Here is a 23,065-nt window from a genome sequence, read left to right as displayed (position 1 = left end):
ACACTAAGCATATAATAGTTCAAATAGAACGGACATATTTTAGGAGTTTATTTGCAATCAAGCATCTACCTAGTCTGTTTAACATAGCTCTGAAGACCAGAAGTACATTTGTCACTATCTGTGCATTCTACATTCGCTTCATTGATTTAGTATTTTTCTGATCCTCTTTACCTTAATCAGGAAAACAAAATGTTGGTTGTGATGTGTTATTTTTTTTCTAGCGGTAACTGAAGAGATGAATGAGCAGCGAGCAAATTATATTTTTATTTCTGAATGAAAAATACTAAGCCTACTCCGATCAATTCCTACCTTTGGAAAGATGAAGAAGAAGAAATAAATTTTCCACCTAATATTTCAAGAGATTGACTTCAAAAAGAATCTTGCCAAGAGAGTATGACTTAAGGATTTTGCACGAGAGAAGTAAAGTATTTCAAGTGTGAGTTTACCTTAGCGTTTTTGTAAGAGCGAGATGAGTTTACTAGAGAGAGTTTCGGCCAAGAGAGAATTTGGAGGGATTTTAAATATGTAATTTAAATTTTGAAAAACAGGAATATTTTTCAAACATCAAAGTTTTGCCATGGTATTTTTAGGAATAATTTTAATATGCAGTTAATGATAAAATCAATAATATTTATATAATAAATCAATGAAAAATAACAATTAAATTGACCCAAATCCATAAAAGACGGGCACGACCAAGGGGTTTGCATATATATGTAACTTGGTTTGGAAAGATTTGAAATTGAGTTATTTAATTCAAAATCTGAATTCAATGAAATATGATAGTATATATATGATGAATTAAATACAAAATTATAAAAATAAATCAATGGTGGTTAGGCAATGCAAGAAGCCTAAGGTTAAAGAGGTCCAAGTTACCAAATTATCCCAATTAAAAAAAATACTAGAAAATAAAAACAAAGTAAAATAAATGACAATTAAGAGTAAAAATTGTTTTATTAAATCCTTCTCGCTTTATTAAAGGCTTGGAAGGCTTCTATTGAGATGGAAGTTCATGCACATGCATCAATTTAAATTAGATGACCCAATTCAAGTAGAGGATCTAAAGATCGTCCATTATATTAGATGTTGACATTATGAGATTTGAGCCTCTTCTTTTAGGTGGGAGAATTTGATTTTGACAATGAAAATTGAGATTTGGAAGAGCTAATATTTGGTGATTAGGGTTTTTAGATTGTTCTAGTTGTGTGTAGGTTGTTTTAAGTCTTACCCTTTTACGATTGATGTGTAGGTTGGCCATATTTGTCAAGAAGGTAAAAAAATCTTCATAAATTGATTGATTTTAAGACCGCTCTATTTGTCTTATTTGGCCAATTCGATCTTCTTAAATTTGAAAGCTTTAAATTTTATTTTATTTCTCTTAATTTTTTTATTTACATTTGGACAAGTCATCAATTTATATAATAATATTTTGTTAGCTCCTAAGACTTTTAAAAATTATATAGACTTGAAAAAAACCTATAAATAGGACCTTTGTACTTTTTTATTCATTAAATACTTTTTTTTTGTGCAAAATTTGTGGAGAGGTTTGGTGGTTGCTCTACTTTTCGACGAAGCTTGGTGGCTCATCCCCTACCAGTTTGATGAGTTCTTAATTATTTGTTTTTTTACCCTTTTTCAGCTCTTTCCCATCATAATTTTCATCTCCTCTATATAACCTCTAACTTAGCTTTTCTCAACCCAAAACCCATCCAACCTCTTCTAAGCTCTCCTAAATATTTTCTCGCATTCCTAATAATCTTCCAAGGCCTCAACTCACCAGTAACCTTAAGATACCATAACCAAAATATTAATATAGAGAGAATTTTCTTCTATGAGCAATTGAATTAAGCATATCATAGCCTATAAAACTTATAAAAATACAACCATTAGTTTCCTAATATATCAAACCTTTGATATGGAGTTTCTTATTTTTTCTCCAAAGAAAATTCACCTTTTGACAACTTAGAAGTTTCAGCTACAAATCTATCCAAAATCTAAACCTCTTTTTTTTTTCTCCACTTAAATAACCTTTCCATCATATAACCCTAAGGGAATACCAATTAAGTTATTGTCTTCACTAATAAGATCTTATTAATCCTACATTAGTTTCTCTTTCATATTTAGTTGAATGTAAAATTGATTTCATTCTCATTTACAATATCTTTTGAAATTAATCCTTAAATTGTTGTTAGTTGGTTTGACTTTTTTTTTTTTATTTGATGGAATTATTCACACATTGATAACCTTCTTTGAATACATTTAGTGATCTTAAAATTTTTTCATCATTACATTATAAAAATTTTATTTTTAATTTCAAAGTGTCTTTTCAAAATATTCTTAAAAGAAATTATTATGAGAAAATTTAATTTGTCATCTTATTACAAAATAATATTACCCAACAAAGTCTGACCCATTCTAATTTTTGTCTTTTTGATCTATCTGATCAAGATAGGTTTGATATTTTACTTGAATCATTTCAAATTAAATGTTAATAACATCCAATCATTTGTTTGTTGTCATCAAAATCTAAAAGGATGAGTCATGTGACTCATAAGTTTAACACCTCCTTTAAGTAAAAGCAATTACAATAGTAAATTTATACTTGAAGGTGCATGTTAAATTAATATTTCAAGATGATTATTTCTTATTAGGAATGATCATAAAAAAATTATTAAAAAATATCATATTATCTCTTTGTTCCTTTATATGTCGAGCCTTTCTATATGTGCATCATAGAATATCTCTATTTATCATCTTTGCTAGTTTTCATTCCTAATGTGATGAGGACATCGGACAATATTGACGAGTTTATCAGCGCAGGAATCATAGATCAATGGTCAGGATTTGCAGTTTTTATTTTTTATGCATTTATGTATTGCAGTTTATTTATATGCCAGTTACGTTTGTACCCTTTCTTTTGAGATTGCTTGAGTTGTAGCCCAATGGGCATTTGAGTCATTGTTATTTTATTTTCTACGCTTATATATTGTGGCCTCTTCTATTGTAAAAGGATGATGATTATGAATGAAATTTCAGATTTTCTTGTTTGATCTCTTTGTGAGTTCTTGAGAAGAGAAACCTTATGATAGGGCCTTACAACACCCGTCAGGTGCCGGTGGAATCCGGACTTTGCGGTTGTCGTTACCTTCTCTTTTATCGCTGCAAACCCTCCTTCACACCTCTCCCCCCCCCCCCCCCCGCCGACCAACCAAAACATGGGTCGGCCACCTGCCAAAACCCCTCTCCCCCTTCTAAACTGCTGGCCACCCATTCTCCCTTCCCTTTCTTCCCCACCGGCCAAGCCCCTCTCTTCTCAAGCCCACGCCGGCCACACCCCCTCTTTTTCTCCTCTTAATGTTGATTTCAATCTTCATTAAAGACCTTCCTAATTTAGCCTACATAATTTTGGGAAAAGTTTTCATCTATTTGAAATTCAATTTGAATACTCTCCTAAATTAACCACATCAATAAAAATTTTCAATTGAGTCTATTTAATATTAAATTAGATTTGAATTATTTTATTTTCTTCTTTCCTTTAAAGTGAACCAAGAATTAGGAAAAAGCTTAATTTCCACCCCAATTCCCCATACACCACCCATGCCCCCCCCCACCCACGACCAAATTTGAATTATTTGAAAGTGCTAATTCTTCCTTCCACCATCATTTAGTTCTCTTAATTGATTTCAAAGATGATTTAATAACCTAATTTCCTCTAACCCTAGCCGCCCCTTTCAATCCACCCAACCCAAGCCGCCGGCCCCTCCCCTTGCTAGCTCACTTTCGTGGAATTTTCCCACATCTCATGTGCTCTCTTGCTAGGAAAGAAGTCGAGCACCTCTCTTCCAACATTCCACTAGTTCATGGCTGATCTTGACGTTGATCTCGGGTTCGTATATGATAACCAAGGAAGGATGGAGATTCCTTGATCTACTTTCTTCGATTTGAACTTGAACGTCGACGACTCTGTGAAAGGCTACATTGACCGCATCACATTCACGTTGGCACCGGCAATTGAGGAACACCTCCCATTCGGATCGTGGTCGATTGCGAGACGCCCACCAACCCATCTGTCGCTGGCAGCCTTTCCATCAACGAAGATCTTAAGCTTCTTCTTCCTAGTGGCGATCTCTTTTATAGTGTGGAGCATCTTCTGCTAACCCCACGAGTGAATTAGTGAGAAGGTCCTCAATGTGAAACCTCTCATTATTAAATTGTGGATTTTCTTATGCGCTTATAAAAGTTACTCTTTTTTCCTTTTTTTTTTTATAAAAGTTACTCTTGTCTTTGAAGTTTGATCGAATTGTCTTGGTTAATCTAACGTGTACTTTCTTTTTGTGAAAGATAATTTTATATTGGAAAACTTTCAACAATTGCTCTTCTTAATTTCTCGTTAACTCCTGGTAGCTAACATGAGAATTGAAAAGTTGGCCCTGAGGTACTTTGGTCTCTATGAGATACTGGAGAGGATTGGAGCAGTGCCTTATCGATTGAAGTTATCCCCGACCGCTACTATACATCCGGTGTTTTACGTGTCACAGTTGAGGAGAGCTATCAGGGATCATGCATCAAGTTCAAAGTTACTCATGATACTGACAGAGGATTTGGAGGTGGCATTGGAACCATTGGACTTGAAAAGGGTATAACATGGAGAGGGGGGATCAAAAAAGTGTTGATAAAATGAAAGAATCTACCCAACTATAACACCACATGTGAGCCGTACAAGAGGGTGAAGCAGCATTTTCCATCTTTCCACTTTAAGGATAAGGTGGGTCTTTGGGAGGGGGTTATTATTAGACCGGTCCCTCTTGGACCGATCAAATGTTATGTGAGGTAGAATAAGGCCCCGCCTTGTTGAATCCCGGACCCGCCCCTTTCGGGTTGACGACAAGGAGGAAAATTTTGAAGGGAGTGGGCTATTTTGGCATTTGTTACATTTTTGGCATGCTTTATGTATATTGTTTACCCTGGGGTTGAGTTTTTTATTTTTTGTTTTGCTAAAATTGAAGTTTGCTTCGGCGAGAGGGCTTTAGCTAGCGGCTAGGGATTTGGGAGAACCGGATCTTTCTCTTCAATTGAAGATCTAATTATATCTTGCATTTTCTTTCATAGTTTTGCAATAAAAAATGTTCTTCGATGTTCTTCTTCCCAATATTGTTGTGTTGTTTGTTGATTTGGATGAAATAGCATCCACTTTCTATCACAATGTGTTTGTGGGAGGAAAACATGAATAAAAATAGAAATGTTTTGTTTTAAAGTTTAGGAAGAAAAGAAAGAATAGTGGACATTGAAAAAAATAGTAAAACTTTGATACCCTGATAAAATTGGAGAATTATTGAATGTATTTTATTCCAACATTTTAAAGAGTTTATACAATCGTAGAAAGGCTTTTAATTGGAAATATATGAAATCAAGGATAAAACACTAAAATGGAATTAACTATATAATAATTATAATAGGTGGATAATCTATATAAGATTTCCTTGTATAACTGGGTAGCTCCCATAATTGGTATGTTAACCAAATAGGATTTGTGGGAGAGACGATTCACCTCTTGAACAGTGAATCAACTTGTATATTATCTTACTTTGCTTGGAAATTAGTAAAAACAACATTCTTGGTATTATTCCTGGATCTATTTGGAGTAAGTTGTTTTTTATATTGTTGTGTGTTGTTTTGATCATCAAGTCCAATCAATTTAGTTTTCTTGATCAGAGTTTGACACTTACTAATTAAACATCAATTTGCAGCTTTATTCTAGGTTGTATTTATATTTAGAAGAATTCTTTGATCTTTTGCAAATTAAAACTTGATTACTTCAACAAATGCCATGAATTTTGACCATGGAGGAAGTCGCCATGATTTTGTAGATTATAATCCTTTCAACCGCAGAACTTAATCTGCAGCTTTTAGGTTCTGCGAAAATGATAAAAACGGGTTTGCATTTGATTTTGGTTCGGCTTACAGTTTCTAAGGTGTTTGGTACTGATGTTTTAAGCAAACTGTTGCCCATTTTCTCCATAATATGTTGGTTGTGTTGCATCATTTGTGCTACAACTTAGCACTAACAAATGGGATATCGTGATGCATATCATTGATTATAACGTATATTTTATGATTGGCTGTCAACCTTTACCAACTTTTCATTGTTTTCACATTCGTATTTTGGATTACTAATAATGGTTCTCTCTTTAGGCTTATAATGCAATCTAAAAGAATCAGTGTTTATTCAAATTTTTTTTCTTTCCTTTTGCATAAAAATTGCTGACATTTAAATAGGTACTATCAATGAGCTTAGCCGGATATTTAAATAACTGTAATCCTAACTAGTGATGTATGTTATTATGATAATCTCATAAACAAAGTGATCAACCATCTCATTAGCAAATTGTTTTTTGAACTCTCTTACATTAGTTAGATTATTGAACGATAAATTTTTAGAGATTTCAACGTGCAGATTTGGTGGTGGTACTGAATTTGAAAGCTTCAGTTGATGTATGTTTCTTTCTGTTATTCATAGACTAAGGCTTCGTTTGTGACAGCTTTCTTACTGCTTTTTAATATAAAATTTTCTTAAACTAAAAATTTTTATACTAAAAAATCATTTTAAAAAACTGTCAAAATCTCAGTCATCCCTTAGCATTTGATCCCACGGTTAGGATGAGAATCCGTGGGAGGCTCACCTAGATCACGCCAATATTCTTCTATATTTGGGTAGCTGAATTAGGAAGGATTATATTGAGGCAATTATGTATCAATTAGAAGTTATTTATTTCTTTATTAAGACATCTTGTATAGATCTATAAATAGGGATAATTTTGTATAATAATTAGAAGGTATTTTTGCCCTTCTCAAATTCTATGAATTCAAACATGGTATCAGAGCCAACGGCCTTAATTGCCGTCAAAGAACGATCCTAGATCATCGGAGGAGGAAGAGAAAAGAAGAAGCTCGGAGCATCCGAGATGCTGCCGGACCCGTGTACACCAGGACGGGACGAGACGGAGCCGAAACACCGATCGGAACTTCCCATCAGAGAGGAAGGCCAAAGTCGTCGAAAGTAGAAAGCCGAACAGCCACGAACGAGACTCCCGTTGAGAGCCGAGCGGCCCTTATTGCGCCGAGGCTCAACCACCCTAGCCGGTCGTTCTCAGAGAGAAGCCACTCGGGAGAAACCGTGCCGAAGACGACGCCGTAGACGGAGCTTTGCCAACAAAGGCTGGAGCTGAGCTTTGCCGAAGCCAAACGCCGCCAACAGTAGCGGCTTCCCCCTGCGCATGTACGGGAGATCTTCTGCTGACCGGAAGAATCGCACGCGGGAACCTGGTTCCGCCTGAAAGATTCGACCGCAAAACTTCGCCTGCCCGGCTCTTGTGGAGCCTCCGTGCATACCCAACCGATCCCAATCAAACGTCGTAACTTCCGATCCGACAGAAAGGGAAAGTAGTCAAAGGAGCGTAACCACGAAGGAGCCGAAGAAGCAACGCTGGACCTAGAAGCCCGAAGCCTGAAGCTGAATGAAACTGGACGGGTCGAGCAAACTGTGACGAAGTCGAAGGAAGGAAGCGTCGGGGCCTTGCGGGACGGACGGGCCGAGCAAACCTCCTGCGAGACGGAGCCAAAGGAAGGAAACATCAAGACCTCATGGGAAGGAGCCGCCTAATTGCGAGCCAACTCTTGTGCGTGCAGAAGCAACGAAGCCTTGCGATCAAAGCCAAGGTCGCTGACGGAGCTCACGATGCGGATAGAGCTGACAACGCGGACATAGCTACATTGCTCAGACGACTCGATCGAAAGCTCCTTCCGATTTTCCTATTCCGCTCAGATCCATAGAGACGCCCCTCTCGATTATCTTAGACAGGCCAACAACAGCAAGAAGTCTTAAATCAGATTTGAGACATGATTAAGACCTGATATCAGCCTTTATTGCTGATATAATCAAATCAGCCTTTATTGCTGGTATAATAAAATCAGCCTTTATTGCTGGTATAAACAAATCAGCCTTTATTGCTGATCAAATCATCCTTTATTGCTGACATGATCAAATCAACCTTTATTGTTGACATGATCAAATCAGCCTTTATTGCTACAATATCACAGTACAGCCTTCATTGCTGGAAACCTGAGGAATACAAAATTTTCACCACCGGCCTTAATTGTCGGAATTTTGAGGATAGTTTTCCATCATCGGCCTTCATTGCCGGCTTTCTCTGGTGGTTGATACCCTATCCATAACCAATGCAGCTCTACCTCTGAGCGAGTAATTGCAAGCTGGTCTCCAGCTTGAGGGGTAGTGTCAAAATCTCAGTCATCCCTTAGCATTTGATCCCACGGTTAGGATGAGAATCCGTGGGAGGCTCACCTGGATCACGCCAATATTCTTCTATATTTGGGTAGCTGAATTAGGAAGGATTATATTGAGGCAATTATGTATCAATTAGAAGTTATTTATTTCTTTATTAAGACATCTTGTATAGATCTATAAATAGGGATAATTTTGTATAATAATTAGAAGGTATTTTTGCCCTTCTCAAATTCTATGAATTCTAACAAAAACAATAAAAAACCTGTCCCAAACGAAGCCTAAAAATAATAACAGAGCAGAGTTTGGAGCTGAGCAGAAACTTCCGATTACAATGAAACTTGAAAATTTGTTTGAATGACCTTAAACACCCAAATCATGACTAATTGATACTAAGCTAAGATCTATCTGATCACAAATAACTTCTGATTTTTTTTCATGGCAAAATATAAGAGGATATGATGATCTCTCTCTCTCTCTCTCTCTGCTATGGATCTCTTTGATGGTGTCTACCTAGCAAAACCTGAGTTATTATCATTTTTTTTCTTAATGCTTCAATCTTGATCCTGCAGCATAAGAAGAGGTCATCCGATTCAAGTTCTTGCAGTTCATCTTCAGAATCCTCCTCAAGCAGTGACGATGACAATAAAGAGTCGAAGAGGTCCAGGTCCAAGTCAAGATCCAAGAGTACAAGGAAAGAGAAACGGCACCGATCCAAGTCCTCCAAACACCATTGCAGCGACAGTGAAGGAAGTGGTGGCGGTCCGGTACCTCTTTCCAGGTTTTTCGATAATATGAAGAGCTAAGAATTTCCTTCCTGTACTCACAAGTTCTGCTTCCAAATTTACATGTTGTTAGAGATGTCAAAAAGGAGAAAGATCATGTATAATTATTCTTATTTAACATTTATGCCATTAGATCATGACTAGAAGAAAATCATTTTATTTGCATTCAATGAGAAAAATAAATGATTTCGTCAGGTAGTCTGCAACCTGCATAAAATTTGTTGAATACCTATAAAATAAATATTTTAGACTTTGTTTGGGATAAATTTTTTTACTAGTTTTTAATGCATATTTTTTGTGCAAAAGTTTCTTGGACTAGAAAATTTTTTACTAAAAAACTGTCTTAACACAGCTCATCTTGGTCTATTGGTTGCGAGCTTAGGCTACCAACTAAGAGATCTTGTGTATGCGATGTGTGTGTGAGTCTGCCTTAATTGGCCTAACTGTTCGCAAAAAAGGTCTTAAAAAACAATAAGAAAGTTATCCCAAACGAAGCCTTAATTTACATCATGTAGTGGGATAAAATCTTGATGTTGCTGTTCTTCTTCTTCTTCTTGCATTGAATGGGATACTAATTTCTACCATTTATTTTGCTGAATCTCTAAGCATTACCATGTGCCGGTTCTTTGCATCTTAAGGATGCTATCCAAAATTTAAAATTCTATCCGTTGGAAAACTTAGGGGAAAAAACTATATAAATAAGAATAAATTATTTTAGAACTTGGTCTTTTGAGTTCCACTTGTAATCAGAATTTTTTAAAAGATTTATTCATTTTAATTAAATATCTTTGCAGATCTCGTCTTGTCCGTGATTGGTGAATATATATATATATATAACAAATTAAATTCATAAACCTGTTTATTATGAAACAGTTCATCCCTAACATAAATGAGATTCCAATGAATGATCATAAAAAAAATTTAAATAATAACATGATTGAACTCTAATTGAATTAACTAATCGATTTGGCTGGGCTTTCTTATTTCAATGAAGTGATATACAATATATATTTTGGATTGATTTGATTTGGAAAACATATTTTTAGTTTACTTTTATTTAATATAATAAATTCAATAAAAAATTTTATTTTATAATTTAAATGGTTTGAGAGAAAAAAAATTTTTTTTTAGTTTTATAATTTTAAAATAGATTTTATATAACAGCATTTGATTTAGATTAAAGTTATCTGATTTCTCAAACTATATAAATAAATTAATATTGATGCATTAAAATTGCTAATATTCAAGTCATTAGGGATATGTATGCAGGAGTTGTTATTTTTGTTCAAACACAAGGTGATTTGGCTAAGTATTTTTCTATTTCAGTTGGATTACATGAAGTTGCTAATATTCAAGTCATTCGGGATATGTATGCATGAGTTGTTACTTGTGTTCAAACACAAAGTGATTTGGCTAAGTATTTTTCTATTTCAGTTGGATTACATGAAGGATCAACCTTAAGCCCTTATTTTTTTGCTTTAGTCAAGAATGTTCTTACTAGCATTTGCAAGAGGATGTATCCCAGTGTATGCCTTTTGATGATGATATTCTTCTTGTTGATAAGACTAGAGGAGTTGAAGGTAAACTCGAATTATAGAGGTCAACCATAGAGTCTAAAGGTTTTTGTTTGAGCAAATCTAAATCGAATACATTTAGTATAATTTTAGTAGTGATAGATCTAGTAGGGGGTTTGTGACTTTGAGCGATTGAGTCATCAATAAGTGTACTCATTTTAGATTTATTGGATCTATTGTTTAGAGTGATAGTGAAATAGATGGGGATATTATTAGTAGAATTCAAATTGGATGGTTGAAGAATGCCTCGGGTTTGTTGTGTGATAGGAAAGTGCCTCTTAAACTTAAGTGAAAATTTTATAAGATAGTGGTGAGGCCTGCAATGATTTATGGCGCAGAATGTTAGTTATTAAAAGAGAAGCATAATATTAAGTCAAGTGTTGCTGAGATGAGGATGCTCAGGTGGATGAGTAGATTTACTCTGAGAGACAGGATACAAAACGAGCATATCCGTAAGAAGGTTGGAGTAGCTCCAGTGACATAAGGTTAAAGAGAGTCACCTTAGATGGTTTGGTGATGTAAAACGGCGCCCTCCCGATGACCCTATTAGGAGAATAGATGTATTAGATTTTGCCGATGCTAAGAAATGTAGAGAGATAGCCCTAAAAAAGACTTAATTAGAAAATATTAGAAAGAGCTTGCCTTTATTAGATTTAAATAATAATTTGACTCTTAACATGTTACAATAGAGAAAAAGGATTCATGTAGCCGACTCCACGTAGTAGGATAAAGGCTTGATGTTATTGTTGTTGTTGTTGTGAGTCATTTAATTTTCACGTGGGAGCTTATGGGAATAAAATATATAGATTGCTTAATGGAGGTGTTGATTGATTAGAATCATATGATTTATAATTTCTCATTGTTATTTTTCATTGTCAAATGAGGCTATATATTTGCCTTTAGATTTAAGCCAAAGTCAAATTAATGAATAGAAGATCCAGTTTCACTCTTATTTTCCAAATTTTAAGCAGGAAATTCCGAAAACAGTCAGAAAATTAGTAAAAAAACAGCTCAAAAATTGGAGAATTTTAAAATTTTTTATTATCTTGAGGTAATGATAATATAAAAAAAAATTATTTCTTGAGATCTGCAGAAAGTTGGTTTAGAGGGTAACTAGCAATGATAGAGGAGGTGGTGGAGATTGCTTAATTCATCCTTAAATAAATACAATGGCAAAGTGCTTTAGGTGGTGTAGCCAAAAATGAGTTGATCTCATTTTTGTATGAGGTCAATCTCAAGTTCAATCTTAAATTGAATTCCAAAGTTTAAAGTTCAATTTCAAGTTCAAATATAAACCCTAAAGCCCTTGAATTTTACCCTTACAATAAGGTTTCTTTAGCATGCTCAAAACCATTGGGGGGGGGGGGCAAGGGGGGGCATGTGCCCCTCTAAAAATTATATATAAAAAAAAAAAATTATATGGAAGAGTTGCAGTGATATTTACTAGCATTTAATATGAAAAACTCAAGATCTTATTCCATGCAAAAAATTTTGAAATAACCTAGGCTTTGAAATTGTTGGCAACTTTTCAATATTTCGTTGTTTATTTGCAAAGAGAGATCATTTGGTTTTTTGACCTTAATAGGTGCATATCAGTTCTACTATTTAGAGAGTTGCCAGAGATGATTTGGTAACATAAAACTTCAGTTTTCGATGATTTGGTTAAGAAAACATATGTATTAGATATGATTTATATTAAGAAAGCCATAGATGTAGCTCGAAATATGAGCTCGAGCAGTCGAGTGTTCGAGCTCGATTAGCCATCGAGCTAAAAGTCATGTTCGAGCTCGAATAGCGAGCTCGATACGCTCGACTCGTCGAGCCCATTAATGAGTCGAGCCCAAGCCAGCTCACGAGTCGGCTTGACTCTACTGCACCCCTACCCGTGGCGGATATTTATGTCTTCAAAGCTTTAAGGGTCATGTTATTTGCATTCTTAATTTTAATCTTATATCTCTTAATTCTTGACACCGGTAATGAGACGACAAACATAACTATTTTAATTTAGGCCCCCCCCCTGAATAAATTTTTTGGCTCCGCCACTGCCCAAAACCCCAGATGAAGTCTCTAGAATGATGTTTGGTCATTCATATATTGATTATCCATCTCCCTAGAGCCTCACTAATCATTTTGAAAGCCCCCCAAACCCTTCCAAATCCTAAAACCTAAAGCTTCAATGATGAGTTCAAAACCTTCAAATATTACAATGTATGCCACACACATGACATATGGGTTCAAATCTCCTTGTAGACCCTTAGAAATGGTTTGAATATTTTCATAATCATCATTACAATGATTTGAACATATAGGGGTCCATGTTTGATCTAGGTTGATCAAGTTTTACCAAAGGAACCCTTAAACCCTAAACTTTGATCATATGCATGAAGCATGTTGTATATCTTAATCCAAGCCCTAGATTTGATCCTTAGGCATTTGAGTTTTTTCTTTGGAATAAAACAAATTCACTTATGTAGAAGCCTAGGGTGTATTAATGAATGACTTCAAGCACTTTGAAGTTGTTAATTAGCATGATTCTTTGCAACTTAAACTAAATAAATCTTAATTAAATAAAGAATATGTGATCGTTTTATTCTTCGGACTGAAATAAATGCATTCATTTAGAGACTTATGACTTGTTGATTAATAGTTTCAAGGCACATTGAAGTTGTTAATTCAAATCTTTGTTCTTGTTTATTTACATTTTCAAAATGATAGTTGAATATTATTTAATCTTTCAAGATATAAGAATATTCACCATACTATGATTGATTATGAAAATTATAGATTTATATTTATTTTTAAATCGATAATAAAATATCATTTTTGTCTTTTGAGATAGTATATTACTGACTATGCATATTTAATTATAGGAATGTAAAGTACATATCTAGTGGAATATTTTCCCACAATAAGATGGAGCTAGGAAGATCGTAGAGGATGAAGACATGGATGATTACGAAAATGACTATAAGGAGGATAATGTTGCTAACGATGATAAAATATTTCTATTTTCTCTTTGAACAAATGTAAAACAATGGATGTTAAGTACTATAGATGCTAAGGTTTGTAGCTTTGATTTGTTTGTAAATAATATTATATTTTGATTGCTATCAAAGTTGTTTTATGCATATCATATATTTCATATGTTGATTATACATTAAATTTTTGTTTATTGAATATAGAATGATCAATAATTATCCTATTTTAAATCTGTGATGAAGAAGATAAATTATTCTGCTTAAAATCTTAATAATAAAATTAAATATTTCTAATTAATAATGATTATTCATATAAGCTACTCTTTACAAATTAAGAACATAATAAATTGTTAATCAGTCTAAAGAATATATTTTAATTAGTTTACTATATTAAACATACCCTATTCATATTTTGTCTCTCAACCAAAGAATTGAAATCAATGCCTTAATGGTTAATTATTTTAGTGAATTGCCTAATTAATTGACCATTATTACTATTTGAGACTTCATTTGGAATAAGTTTCTTATTGCTTTCTATAATGGTTTTTTAATTCAAGAAATTTTTGTACTAAAAAACTACTTTAAAAAGCAATAAGAAAGCTGACTCAAACTAAGCCTAAGAGCTCTAGATTTTTTTTTTAGGATTTATTTTATTTTTAAGTAGTAGAATTATAATTATCAAGCCAATAATATTTTGATTTTATGATATTTACATATAAGATCAAAATGTATCATTCTCATTAAAAATATCAAAATTTATAATTCACACAAAATTTTAAATTTAATCAAATATGGAATAGCAAAAATTAAAATATGTTATTGCATCATTTAATCACTAATGTACTTAATCCAACTTTAACATTTCCTTAATTCATCCTCCCTAATGATCTCCATGTCATGGCTTTTGTGTTAAGGCATGAAAAAGGTTTCCTTAAATCTCAAATTTGTAATTTAATTAGTCACTAAAATATGTTATTGCATAATTTAATCACTAATATACATAAAATTATATGGGGATTAGGACCAATGCATGTTCATTTGCAATAAATATGATTAAAGATTCATGTTGTGGCTCATCAAGCACATGACATTCTTATTAATTAAATGATAAATTTCCTTCTTTTGAGGTCACAAAGTAATAATCTATAAGGGAAAAATTCCTATTATTCAAAAAATCCTTAAAAATATTAGATTGGTGACATGAAGGTTGTACTGAAATATTGGGCTACTAATTAAAATTGTACTGATAGTCCTCCTTTTGAAGGCAAAGATAGCACGACCTTGAAGCTATATGTGAGGAGATATTATTACGTGCGGAGCGGACACAGAGAACCGTTCGGTTTTGTCTCTATGAACAGTAAAAGCACAGTGGTGAATATTATTATTCACAGAGACAAACAGGACGGTTCTTTGTGTCCGGCCTATGCACATAATAATTTCTCATGTGCAAGACAGTACAAGAAGGTCGAAGATGCCATTGAGGATGATTGAGAGGTGAAGATAATACAACGTGATAAAAATGCTTAAATTACAATCATACATTTTAGTAAGTTCCATCCATTAAACACATTCATAACTAATAAAATAAAAAATCTCTATTATGAATACCCCTTCAAATAATTACTAAGAAAAGTCAACAAATCATTAAAATAATCTTTTTTAAAAAAACCCTAAAAATGTCTTCACCTCCAAGAAATTACAATCCCAATGTAATAACCTAAACCCTAAACTCCATATTTTCTCTCCTTCAAAGCTATAAATACTCCCTCCACCTCCCCAATTCTTTTCACTCTCTTCTCTCTATTTACCGAAAAATGGAGCCGAAATTCATTCTCCTTCTCCTCCTGCATTTTTCCACTGTCGCAAAGTCGGCCTACAATGTAGTGGACTTCGGCGCAAAGCCCGATGGGAGGACTGACTCTACCAAGGCCTTCTTAGCTGCATGGGCCGAGGCCTGTGGTGACAAAATTCCGGCCACAATGGTGGTACCTAGCGGGCCTTTTTTAGTAGGCCGGGCTTTGTTTCAAGGTCCGTGTAAAAATGACAAGATTGGGCTTTTCATAAAGGGCACTATACTGGGCAAAACTGGCTATTCCACCGCGTCGGAGTGGATCACGTTTAAATATGTGAAGGGGCTTTCCATTTACGGCGGCACCTTCAATGCTCGAGGCCAGTCGCTCTGGGCCTGTAAGGCTGCGGGCCGCAATTGCCCCAATGGATCCACGGTAAGCCTATTAATCTTGGGCTTATGAATTTATAGTTTTTTACAAAGAATATTTTTTTTTTTTATAATTTCTTGTTGACTTAACAATAAATGAATGGTTGAATGCATTGACAAAAATGAGATTTCTTTGATGGTCAAAAACATGGATAATTTATTAATTACAATCACCTGATCATCCGGATGCGAATCAGGATGCTCCATGTCACCCGGTATACACTGTACATAGATATGGTACACTATAAAATGGTAACGTGGCGAATCTTAATTTGTCTTCGGATGACATCCGATGATCACACGTAATAATTTCACCAGAAACATGACATGTGTTCGGGAAGGAAAAAAATTTATGTTAGAATTTTTAGTTTAAAATGTTTAGCTAACAATTATGATCTTTCATTCAGGCATTGACGATCAGCCAAGCAAAGAACGTGTTGTTGAGCAAAGTAAAGGTCCAAAATAGCCAGAATTTCCAAATCGCAATCATATTCAGCCAAGAAATAAAAGTGGAAGGGGCGACGATCACCGCACCAGGCAATAGCCCTAACACAGACGGAATTCACATCCATATGTCGAGCTTCATCACCATCACCGGCTCCACAATGGCCACCGGCGATGATTGCGTCTCTCTCGGTGAAGGTGTTTCCAATGCTTGGATTGAGAACATCAAATGCGGCCCAGGCCATGGAATCTCGATCGGAAGTTTAGGTGATGGCACAGAAACGACGATGGTACAGAATGTGACAGTGAGCTCGGTGGTTTTCACAGGAACACAGAATGGATTTAGGGTTAAGACATGGGCGACTCCTTCATCTAAGGGGTTTGTGAGAGGCGTTACTTTTGAGCATGGCACTATGAAGAATGTAGGGAATCCCATTATGATCGATCAAAACTATTGTCCGGTTCCTGGCAATTGCCCTAATGAAGTAAGTGAAATGAATTTTGGTTTTGAATGGGAAATTTTTTTGTCTAAGGATATCTTGCTTGGTAAAAAATTGATCAAGATGAATGTATTATATTTGCAATCAATCAAAAGCATGGCTGTCAAAATCGGGTCATGGGTTGGGTTCATTTCCAACCCGGAATTGACTTGACTCAGTTGACCTGATCAGAACCAAACCTTTTTTTTGCAAACGGATCACTTTTTCTGACCCGAACCTGACCCACTTCGGACCGAGCCAAACAGACACGACCTGCCAACCCGTTTTTAACTTAAAAGTGAAGTCTTTTGTGTTGTCCCAAGGTTTTTATTATTATCAATAGGGATCCCAAGGAATGAAGATCTAATGCATTTGAAATTTCTTATATAACCAAGTCTTTTCTTTGATACTAATTTAGACGGTTGCTTGTAATTTTGGATTTAACTTGAGATTAGTGCAATATAAGTTTTTATTAACCACTCCTATATTATCATAATCTTAAGGAACATTCAACAAATTTGACATTAATCCTAATCAATCTTTTATTAACATATCCTAATAATTTATTTTATAAGTTTGCACAGTATATAATATTTCTTATGAAATTTTCTTATAATTCATAAGATATAAAAAAAAAATCTCTCCTTTTTTCTACAGAGCTCTGGAATAAAGATAAGTAAGGTGACATTTAGTGATGTGCATGGGACTTCTTCAACACAAGTGGCAGTGAATCTGGACTGTAGCAAGAGCAACCCTTGCCAAGGGATTCAACTTACCAATATAAAACTGAGTTATAAGAGGAAAAATCATGAATTGGCTAAGTCATTTTGTAGGAATGTGAAGGGAAAGAATTCCGGCTTTGTTGTCCCTCCTAGTTGCCTTTGACATGGGACAAGAAAATTATGTGAAGATATTTTGATCAAATTATTTATCAGAATATAATTATTTTTATTTATTTTTCATTTTAAGTATTATTATGTATTATAGTTAGGATGTATTTGGTTGGTTGGCTTATCTTAGATGGCTTAAGTGGTCATATTTATAAGAGAATGGACTATGAGCCAAGCTAAGTATGGGTGTTAATTCTGATTAGATGGAATTTTTACAACTCTGATATTATAAATTTTATTTTTTGTGAGAATTACATAAATATGAGAAGAATGGTGTTCATTTTGTGCATAGATAATAAGACGTTGCAAACAGGATTACAAGAAGAGATGAATGCAAAACCCTAGCCATGACACTGCCTGCCCAAGCTCCTCTGGTTCTAGTCAAACAAAGGATTGTTGCAGCCAAAAGCTCGCATGGGAATAATAAGTTTCACTTATAAGCTTCTCTTTTAGTTAATGAATCAACTTTGTCCCTAATTTTTCAAATATATATATATATTTCTAGAAAAGCACAACGACAAAAAGACAAGATGGGGAAATGACCTATAATCAAAGTCTATGATGTATACCAATGAGGTAATAATCCAAAAAAAATCCTTGAAGTTCTTAAAAGAGTTACTAACATATTGCCAATGTCTAGAGTCCCTAAATATGGAATTGAACATAATTAGACCAAAAAAAGCCTATTCTGGATATTATTATACTGGAGTTTAAATTTAATAAGAAATAACTTAGATGTTTATGCACGTTGAGAAATGTATTTGACAATATTTTTAATAAAATCATGGATGAGAAAGTTAAAACTAAAGATAATTTGAAAGCAATAAAGGAAGTTAAGGAATACTATAAGAGAAGAACTCTTGAACTGAAAAAAAAAGAAGAAATTGTTAAAGGTAAAACTTTAAAGCCAAAAGCACCTTTCACCTTCATGCTAGATCAAAGAAGATTAGTTTGTAAGTGGTTCAATACATTGAAAATGTCGAATGGATAAGTATCTAATTTAAGTCGTAGTGTAGATATTAAATCAGGAAGATTATGCGAAATGAAAAGTCATGACTAACACATTATTATGGAGTTTGTTCCTCCAACTCTATCATACTATTTGTCGGATTACATCTCAAACCATTGTTTGAAACTAACAATTTCTTTAAAGATCTATGTTAAATAAAATTGAAAGAAGATGCTTTATTGAAAAGTGAACATAATATACATTTCATTCTTTGCAAGTTATAAAAAATATTTCTTTCGACCTTTTTTTATTTTATGGAGAATCTTAGAGTCCACTTACTTTATGAGGCAAGAGTTGGAGGTCATGTTCAATATTGTTTGATATATCCATTCGAAAAGTCAGTTCAATTTTAATACCTCATTAATTCATTAAAGTTTTCTTATATTTTTTCTCCTTCAATAAGAGTTTTCTTATTCATATGAAAGATACTTGAACAAATTAAAAATATATATTAAGAACAAAGCCCACCCTGAAGGTAGATACACAACCATATTGCTTAATGATTTGGCACAAGAGATAACTCATTTATGTTCTTTCTACTTCGAGTCACATGTTAGAAGTTCAAGAATCAAAATTGGGCATAACATGGATTCTATAGTGGATGATTGTCCTCAATCATCATTGTTAGTTTTAAATAACAATTGGCAACCCAGTGATAGATACACAACCATATTCCTTAATGATTTGAAAATAAGGACAATTACATTGTATGTGATTCTTAGTAAGAGAGGATCTACATGCTCAAGAGATATTTTTACCGACTGCAATAAGTCAGGGGAGCGGCCCTTATAGATTGGAGAGGGTGTATGGGATAAACTTATGAGAGCTTGGGCCATCCCTAAATTTGCGAAGATGAGAGAGTATAACAAGCTGAACAGAGCATCCGACCATGGGGGTTTAGGGAGCTCCCTGCACTCTGGGGGGTTCAATGTCTCACATAGAGCATAGAAGATGATTCGTAAATGATTCCTCTAACATGTGTATTCAACATATATGTTAATTATTATAACAATATTTTCTTTCAAGAAGAGATATTTGGTAGAGATCCTACACCATTGGGGTTGCATATGTGGATACATCAACACCAAGTTGATAAGAAATGGATTGATGAGAAGGCAAAAAAGATCATGTAAGTATTTAATTTTCTATAGTCTTTGATCATGATAACATGTTAATTTAAATTGATATTAATATACTTAATCTATTGTAGGATGATTTCATACGAATTCGGGTAAGTCAGTCTTCTCCTATCGAGGGATCATCTTCATGTTCAACATAATACTTCATGACCCGACAAGGCCACAGACAGTGGGAGGGAGGCAAAAAGGCAGGGTGTACAACCTAGGCTTTTAATCATATATAATTGAGACAAACCAGTCTAGTTCAGCATCATATTGTGACAACAACATAGATGTAATCACAAGCCAAAGGGTAGTTGGTATTGCCAAAGAGATCGAGGAGATGCAACATATACATGCTAGTATACTAACACAACAATCTCATATGATGAAATAATCTCAGATGATGCAACAATCTGAGATACAAGTGGAATTGTGCTCATATATTCAAGAGAATCATAAGGGTAAGGATCAACAATCATATCCTGATCTGAGTCTGAGTTTGAGTCTAGAAATGATTAAAATTTTGAATGTTGTAATTTGAACTGCATGTTTAATTTTTGACGATAATAGACAATTTAAATTCCATGTTTAAACTTTCTGTTTTAAACTTCATATTTGGTGATAGACATTTTGAACTTGAATGATACAATGTTTAGATTTATATTTTAATTTGTATTTTTAATATTTATGTTTAAAATTTAAATGTTGTATTTTCATGTTTATATTCTATTTTCATAAAGTATTGTGAACTATACACTATTGAGTTGTGAATCATCAACATTAAGTGAGCTGCATTTTTTTTTTGAAAAGCTATAGTCAGTGGCTTTTACGTCGGCAAATCCGAAGATAAACTTTGATGCAACCTTTTCGACAAATTTTTTGGCACCTATAGAATGATAATTAGTGACGAAAATTACCAGCGGATAGTTTTGCTTGAAAATTCGCTGGATATAAGAACCATTACTGATGGTTACACCAATAGACACTTCCATTGGTAAGTATGCTGGACGTACGAAGGATTCCCAGCAGCTAATACCGTCGGAAAGTCGGAAAGCCGCCACTAGTCCGCGATAATTTTTTATTTTATTTTTGACAATCTTCCCACCATAGTTATCGTTGTTGATTTATGACAATTTTAATAGGAAAAATATGTTGTATAGCCGTCAGAAGACCGCCAAAAAAATTTATGTCGGATTTTAATTTGCTAGATTTAATTTTTCTAAACAGCTTTTACCGACGGAATATTTTACGTTAGAACACCGCCGAAAATGTAAATTCTGATGGAAATTGATAATTTTTTTGGCAAAAGTGGCCGCCAGAAATGATTGTTTTCCTTGTAGTGATTGTTGATTGGGATTCATGTTTTCTCCTATCAATTTGGCTTACATGGAGAATTGGATTAATTTTGTTGTTGGTTCCACTTGGCTTTAGGTTTATATGATTTAATGAGTTGGTTGTATGTTGTGTTGTGCGCCTAGTGTCTTGTGTTGTGCTCTTGTGTTTGCACTGGCTTAGAGGTCTATTTTTCTTTTTATTTTTGTCTTGCTTTGTAGATGTATTTGAGGTGTATGTTTTTATTTCTATTTTGTTTTTGTTTTCTCCATAGCTTGTATTCGTCATAATAGAATTAATATTGCTTGGATCAATGGTGAATGGGATTTATGTTGTCACTTGTTGCATAGTTAAAATGGAGTATTACATTCATGTTATATTTTGCTTTATCTTATTGATTACCCTCAAGTTATTCTTTTCTTTGTTGTCATATGCTGTGTTGTGCTCCTATGTTTGCTTGGTTTAGGTATCTTTTTTTCTATTTTTGGTTTGCTTTGCAAGTATGATTGTTGGCGCTCCTGATCATTACTTTGTTGTCGCCTACTGATGTACCATTGGGTTTCATATCTATCTCAACTTTGGGCTACTTTGATTTTTTTTTTGATTTGGCATCTTGTCTATCTTGCATTTATGTTTGTTTTTCTCTTTATTTATTGTAATTAGCAAGGGATCTTTGACTCTTAAGATTTTTTTAATTACTTTGATTGTAGCTCCATAAGCAGTAGTGAGTTATCGATCCCTTTAATTCTTTTTTTTTTGAATTAACAAATAGGCCCATTATCAGATTATATTAAAAAAAAAGGTCATATAACAATCAAAAAAATGCTTGATCTTTTGATATGTTCCAAAATATGAAGTCAATATGATATGACGTTCTACTATATCTGTTGCACTTTTTTCTTACAATCTATATTACTACTATTTGTTACATTGTATAGGCATTATAAACTCTTAAATATACTCTTACAAGAGATCTAATGCTTATTTCAAATTTTTCTAATAGATATTTCTTGGATTGCTAAAACCTAATGTTGTGGTTTTTTGACAAATTTTCTACAACTTTTACTATCATTGTCACCTCAAATGTATCTTGTATACCTGCCACCAAGGACCTAACAGTGGAAGGCAGTTTGCTATGTGCATTTATGATTGAAATAAGGATAATTGTAGTTACTTTAAATGGGTAGAACGATGAGCAAGAAAAGCCATCTTATGTGACACATTACAAATTTAAGGCTTTTAATGCAAGGACTTCTAAGAAGCTTGACTTAATTCATCTTATGATTAATTTTTATGTTGCGATAGTTCTTATCGACACTACACTCCGAGTTTATTTTGGCTACTACTGTATTTTGTTCAAGCATAAGATTTTATGGCATGTTTTGTAGCATAACGATATGTTGTATCTTTACTGCTTTTGTGGAATGCAAAGAAAAATCTGATGTTTGTTGGAGAAATTTTGTATTTTCTGCTTCCGTGGAATGAAAAGAAATTCATTATTTTATGCTTTTGTGGAATACAAAGAAATTCAATATTTTCTACTTATGTGGAATGAAAAGAATTATGCATATTTTGCTTTTGTGGAATAAAAAGAAAATATGTATTTTCTATTTTGGTATTCACTACTTTTGTGGAATGTAAAGTTATGATATTATGGGATATTGTAAGACATAAAGTTATGATTTCAAAGTTGGATTAAGTAATATGAATGCCTGCAGGAATTTTTTTCCTTTCTTATGTAAAGTCTGAGAATTAGGCATAAGATTCTTTATCCAAACAGTGTCATAGATGCTGTTACACATGATTAAAAGTATTCCAACAATCAATAAGAAGGATTAAAAGGACTGAATAGGGTCACTACATTATCAACATAATGTTATATCATTTACATATCAAAGATCAAAACAGTAGTCATATAAGAGGAGCCCAAAAA

General features: G+C 33.7%; 2 protein-coding genes across 2 annotated transcripts in view; both read left to right on the top strand.

Moving 5' to 3' along the window:
- Positions 1-9,281, top strand: part of LOC110095568 (protein FAM133-like) — a 50,514-nt gene extending 41,233 nt beyond the window's left edge. The window contains exon 5 of the mRNA XM_020821165.2: positions 8,875-9,281. Coding sequence (XP_020676824.1) covers positions 8,875-9,108 — 234 coding nt within the window. The 3' untranslated portion in view covers positions 9,109-9,281. The remainder of the gene's footprint in view (positions 1-8,874) is intronic.
- A 6,172-nt stretch (positions 9,282-15,453) lies between these two features.
- LOC110095574 (polygalacturonase-like) lies at positions 15,454-17,665 on the top strand. Its single transcript, XM_020821172.1, has 3 exons — positions 15,454-15,864; positions 16,265-16,786; positions 17,438-17,665. The coding sequence occupies exons 1-3, from the start codon at positions 15,454-15,456 to the stop codon at positions 17,663-17,665; spliced, it is 1,161 nt and encodes a 386-aa protein (XP_020676831.1).
- Positions 17,666-23,065: the final 5,400 nt, after the last annotated feature.

Source organism: Dendrobium catenatum, unplaced genomic scaffold (assembly GCF_001605985.2).
Source record: "Dendrobium catenatum unplaced genomic scaffold, ASM160598v2 fragScaff_scaffold_1125, whole genome shotgun sequence".
NCBI lineage: Eukaryota > Viridiplantae > Streptophyta > Magnoliopsida > Asparagales > Orchidaceae > Dendrobium > Dendrobium catenatum.
Note: the sequence above shows the minus strand (reverse complement) of the source record. Positions and strands in the feature narration are given on the sequence as shown.